The following is a 5,149-nucleotide window of genomic DNA, read 5'->3' as shown; positions in this document are numbered from 1 at the left end:
GAAATGGACTTGGTATACGATTCAATAGGTAGACGGCTGTCTCAACCACATCATACCAATAAGTGAAGGGGAGAGATGAGGTTCCCAGTAGAGACAAGGTAGATTCAATGATGTGGCAATGTTTTCTTTCAAATGTGCCATTTTGCTCATGAGTGTGAGGGCAAGGTCGACTATGGGTAATACCCTGATTATCCAAAAAATAGAAAGTTTCCTATATTCTCCACTCCAATCAAATTGGAAACATTTTATTTTGGTATCAAACAACAACTCAACATGACATTTAAAAGTAAGAAAAAGATCAAATACATCAAACTTATTTTTCTTTGGAAAAATCCAAGTAAAACGACTGAAGTCGTCAAGAAAGATGACATAGTATTTAAATCCTTTATTTGAAGTAACTGGGAATGGTCCCCAAACATCTAAGTACACCAACTCCAAGGGACGCTTATAGTTCGAAGAACTAGAAGACAAATGCAACCTATGACTCTTACCCATATGACATGTTGAACAAACTCTACTAAGCAACTTATTAGAGTATGGTAAACCATATTTAGACAAAACTTGCCTCACAACTCGCAAAGTAGGGTGTCCAAGCCGCTAATGCCATTCATGAATAGAAGCTCGAACTCCAACCATTGCTTGAGGAGACTTATTGTTGTTGTGAACACTACCCGAAAAAAGATATAATCTGTCTCTACTGGGTCCTCACATAATTGTTCTCCCTGTATAGTCCTTCAAGAGAAAGCAATCTTGGTGAACCTTAAAATATAATTCATTGTCCTTCATGAATTTGCTAACTAATAGTAAGTTTTTGCATAAGGAACATGAAACAAGTCATTTAGCTTAAAGGCACATTAGAGGAGGATAAAGTAGAAGAGCCAATATTTGAAATCTGTAAACCTGAGCCATTACCCACTTTCACTTTATCACTGCCTTGATAGTTAGAATGCGACTGCAAATTTTCAATGTCTGGCATCATATGATGAGTAGCGCCAGAGTCTGGATACCATGTGAGATCAAAGGAAGATGAAGTACTAGTGTTGTAGGCAACCGTATCGTACTTTTCGTTGTGAAAATTGAGATGATTGCGTCTCCTACAATTTTGTACTCCATGACTAGGTTTATTGCACAATTGACACACAATGTTGAAACCACCATGTCCTTGGCCACCGGAATTATTAAGTTGACCGTCATTGTTGTGTCCAGACCCCTTCCTCATCCACGGGTGTTGGACTAAGAGGGGTACTGTCAATGTCCCTTTGACATTGGCAATATTAGCAGTTGGAGAGGGGTCATTGGAGGGAGGGGCATGTTCCTCTAGCCACGCCTCATGACTTAAAAGAATTCCAAGAACATTGTCGATATCAAGTTCATCAATATCAGGTCTTTTGGTGATCATTGTCACTACATATTCAAATTTTGAACCAAGACCAGTAAGAACATAAATAATTAAATCCATATTTGACGTAGGGTTAGCTATAGCAGCAAGATTATCAAAAATTGTCTGAGCTTTATGATAAACCTATATTTGTACATATTTTCGTACCTCTAACTTGATGATTTTGGTAATAATGTTTTTGGAATTAGCATGGTATTGCACTAACTATCATGAAATTGTCTTGCAAGGTGATTTGGAGCTTAATTATGAAATTTTAAGGAGTTTGATTTAATTGATCAAGATAATCATAGAGGAAGGACCATGCAGCAATGATGCTCCTTGATGTAGCTATGAAGGAGAGAATCCATTGAAATCGAATTTGATATGTATGCACAAAAATAGAGAAATTTCCTGTTTTGATATAGTTCCCATATTTTGGGAATAACTTTCTGCCTATTACTCGGATTGAAATGATTCAAACGACTAATTAAAGATAAGAGATAGGGCTACAACTTTTATGTACTCACCCTAATTCTGCCACCAATCAAGTGCAATTCGAGCTACAAGTGACAATTAGTGTATTTTTGTTGTGTTTCTCCTCTAATTTTTTTAGTATATTGAATTTAATGATGCCTAGCTAAATTTTATTAGCTAGGGTTTAGATAGATTTTGATCTTAAGATTATATAGTTATTTGTTTAATTCAATTCAAGACCTTTATCATTTGCATGAGGAATTTTTATTACTGTACTAAATGCTTTAAAAAAATAGGCCAATATTTTAGTGATTTGATGATTCATGCATGACTGACCAAAGGATTGTTATGAATTAGATCCCTAAGCAATAAAAATTGCACGATAGGCTATGATATCAAAAGATGATTAGTTCATGTGTGGGAATTAAGGAAGCTTAGTGAATCAATTCCCCTTCTACGATTAGAGGTTTTCAAAGAACTTAATGCTTACTTTTCCTTTTGACAACTACTTAGAAATTTGATGGTAGAATTGAATTAATAAAGGATTAATATAACTTGAGAAAGCTTATTAATTAATTTAGGGAAATCCACCATCACATGCAAATAACTTTAATATACCTTAGGGTAATTTCAGTATTGAGTTGGATTAAATAGGTAATTATATAACCTTGATTTAATAAAATTTAAACCCTAGTTGCATTCATTCGTCGATTCAGTTTTTATTAAGTTCTTAGATTTGCATTAATTCTTCTTAATTTTTATTCATTCAATTGATTCACAAGTTCAACTTAAGTTAGTTTAAAATTGATTTGGTACTATGATTTAGTCTTTGTGGGATTGACACTTTTCTCATCATTATACGCACATTTCACTAAGGTACACTTGCCTAAATTAACTGTGCAAAAATCATACAACAAGTTTTTGGCACCATTGTCGGGGACTGGTTTACTGCATATCAAAACTACCTGAATTAGCCTTAGATTGAACATCTATTTGTTTTATTTTTGGATTTAATATTTTTCATTTTAAATTCTATTGGGTTCGGCTTTATAAATTTTTTTTAGGAAATTTTTAATTTTTTTCTTTTCTTTGTAGGTTCTTAGTGCATGACACACACTAGTGGTGAATAATTAATACCCCTTGATCAATAAATCGAAAGGACTTTGAAAAAAAGAACGAGGGAGAGAAAGAACAAGATGGCTCAAGACTAAAATAATCCAAGGACATTGATTTCCTACGCTATACCTACTCTAGATGGTACTACATCAAGCATTAGGAGGCTGAATGTGTAAGTAAACAATTTTGAGATCAAGCCTGCAATTATTCAGATGATCCAGATGAGTGTACAAATTTCTGGCCCCAATGATGACCCTAACTCTCATATTGCTAATTTTCTTGAAATATATAATACTTTTAAGCATAATGGAGTTAGTGATGATGCCATTAGACTTAGGTTGTTTCTTTTCTCCTTAAGGGATAAAGCAAAGGATTGGCTTAACTCTCTTCCTGTAGGTTCAATTACTACATGGGATGACTTGACACAAAAGTTTTTATCTAAGTATTTTCCACCTGCTAAAATAGCTAAATTAAGGAATAACATAACAATTTTTTTTTTCAATTTGATAATGAAACCTTATATGAGTCGTGAAAGAGATTTAAGGAACTACTTAGGAAGTGTCCTCACCATGGTCTACATGTTTGGATGCGAGTGTAAACTTTTTATAGTGGCATTAATCAATCTAATCATTCAATGTTAGATGCAGCTACAGGTGGTGCCCTTATGAGGAAAACTCCCGAAGAAACATATAAACTTTTGGAGGAGATGGCGGCCAATATCTATCAATTGGGCAATGAGAGAACAAATAAAAAGGGAGTTGGAATTTATAATGTTGATTCTATCACTGCTTTATCTGCTCAACTTGCTGCATTAAATAAAAAATTGGAAAATTTGGGGGTTTCAGCTATGAGTGTTTCTTCTATTCCCTTTCCTTCTTGTGAGCTTTGTGGGCAAGGGGGACACGCTAGTGTAGACCGTCAAGTAGAAAATCCATTTTCTACTTCTTCCGAACAAGCTAATTTTGTTTCTTATGGTGGCAATAGGTCCAATTTCAATCCCTCAAAACTTACAATCCATGATGGAGAAGCCATCCAATTTTTCTTGGAGTAATAACCAACAAAGAGCACCTCTCGGCTTTCAGCAGCAACTACAAAATCCACAAGAGAAGAAGCCAAATTTAGAGAATATGATGGCAAAATTTATCAACAATATGGAGGCAAGAATTCAAGGGCTGAAAACTCAAATTGGATAACTTGCTCAAGCAATTTTGGCAAGACCACAAGGAGGATTACCTAGCAATACTGAGAAAAATCCCAAGGAACAAGTAAAGGTCATCATTATGCTAAGTGGAAAAAAAACTTAGAAAAGAAGAAAAAGATGATGAGCATGTAAAAGAGGAAGAAATCCGAAACCCAAAAGCCAAAAATGGAGACTGTGAGTCATCAATGGAGAAAAAGAGAAGCTCTTCTACTCTTAATTTAAAATCTTATAAACCCCCTCTTCCTTTTCCTAAAAGATTTCTTAAGGCTAACTTAAGCAATTTGCTAAATTTTTAGAGGTGTTTCAAAAGTTGCATATTAACATTCCTCTTATTGATGTTATTTCTCAAATGCCAAATATGCCAAATTCTTGAAGGAAATAATCACAAACAAAAGAAAATTGGAGGAATTTGAGATGGTAAAGCTTAATGAGGAATGATTGGCAATCCTACAAAATAAACTACATCCAAAACTCAAAGATACAAGGAGCTTCTCTATTTCGTGCACCATTGGTGAAATTAATTTTGACAAGGCTTTATGTGATATTGGTGTTGTTAGACAGTGTATGCCCTTAGCTCCAATCAGAATGATGTACATTGTGACATTTATTGTAAATGAATAAAGTACATATTTGATTCATGTTATTGTGGTGTATTTCTGTGTAATACCTTTAAATTCGACACATATGAGACTCGTGTCAGTTTAGAATGTTCATAGCCCATTGGATTGATCTAAGGAGATTTATCCTACCAAGGTTGACACTGATGTTCCGCCAAGTTGGTTGGGGTGGCTTGTCTTAGCTGCCAGGGTGAGACCTGAGGTACATGCAGTGTGGGTTTACTTGAAACCCTGAACCGGACCAGATTTCCAGTATTGCCCTAGACCTTGGAGATTGATGGGAAAAACTAGAATGTTACACCTGACCCTTAGACTTGATTATGATACTGGACTAGCTGTCGAATTGGGATGTCTTTGATATGC

At 34.9% G+C, this 5,149-nt stretch overlaps 1 protein-coding gene and 1 non-coding gene across 2 annotated transcripts; both read right to left on the bottom strand.

Annotated features, from left to right (window-relative positions):
* Nucleotides 1-838: 838 nt before the first annotated feature.
* Nucleotides 839-1,459, bottom strand: LOC148877483 (uncharacterized). Its single transcript, XM_088969988.1, has one exon. It carries the CDS (start codon nucleotides 1,457-1,459, stop codon nucleotides 839-841), a length of 621 nt encoding a protein of 206 aa, XP_088826114.1.
* Nucleotides 1,460-3,435: 1,976 nt separating this feature from the next.
* LOC148877482 (small nucleolar RNA R71) lies at nucleotides 3,436-3,544 on the bottom strand. The gene has a single exon (XR_016106258.1). It is a non-coding gene; the product is annotated as a small nucleolar RNA R71 (small nucleolar RNA).
* Between the last annotated feature and the right edge of the window lie 1,605 nt (nucleotides 3,545-5,149).

The sequence above is a fragment of the Nelumbo lutea genome, chromosome 1 (genome assembly GCF_056320005.1).
Source record: "Nelumbo lutea isolate HS-2025 chromosome 1, American lotus-T2T, whole genome shotgun sequence".
Lineage (NCBI taxonomy): Eukaryota > Viridiplantae > Streptophyta > Magnoliopsida > Proteales > Nelumbonaceae > Nelumbo > Nelumbo lutea.
The sequence above is the reverse complement of the archived record's forward strand: the minus strand, read 5'-3'. Positions and strand labels throughout refer to the sequence as shown.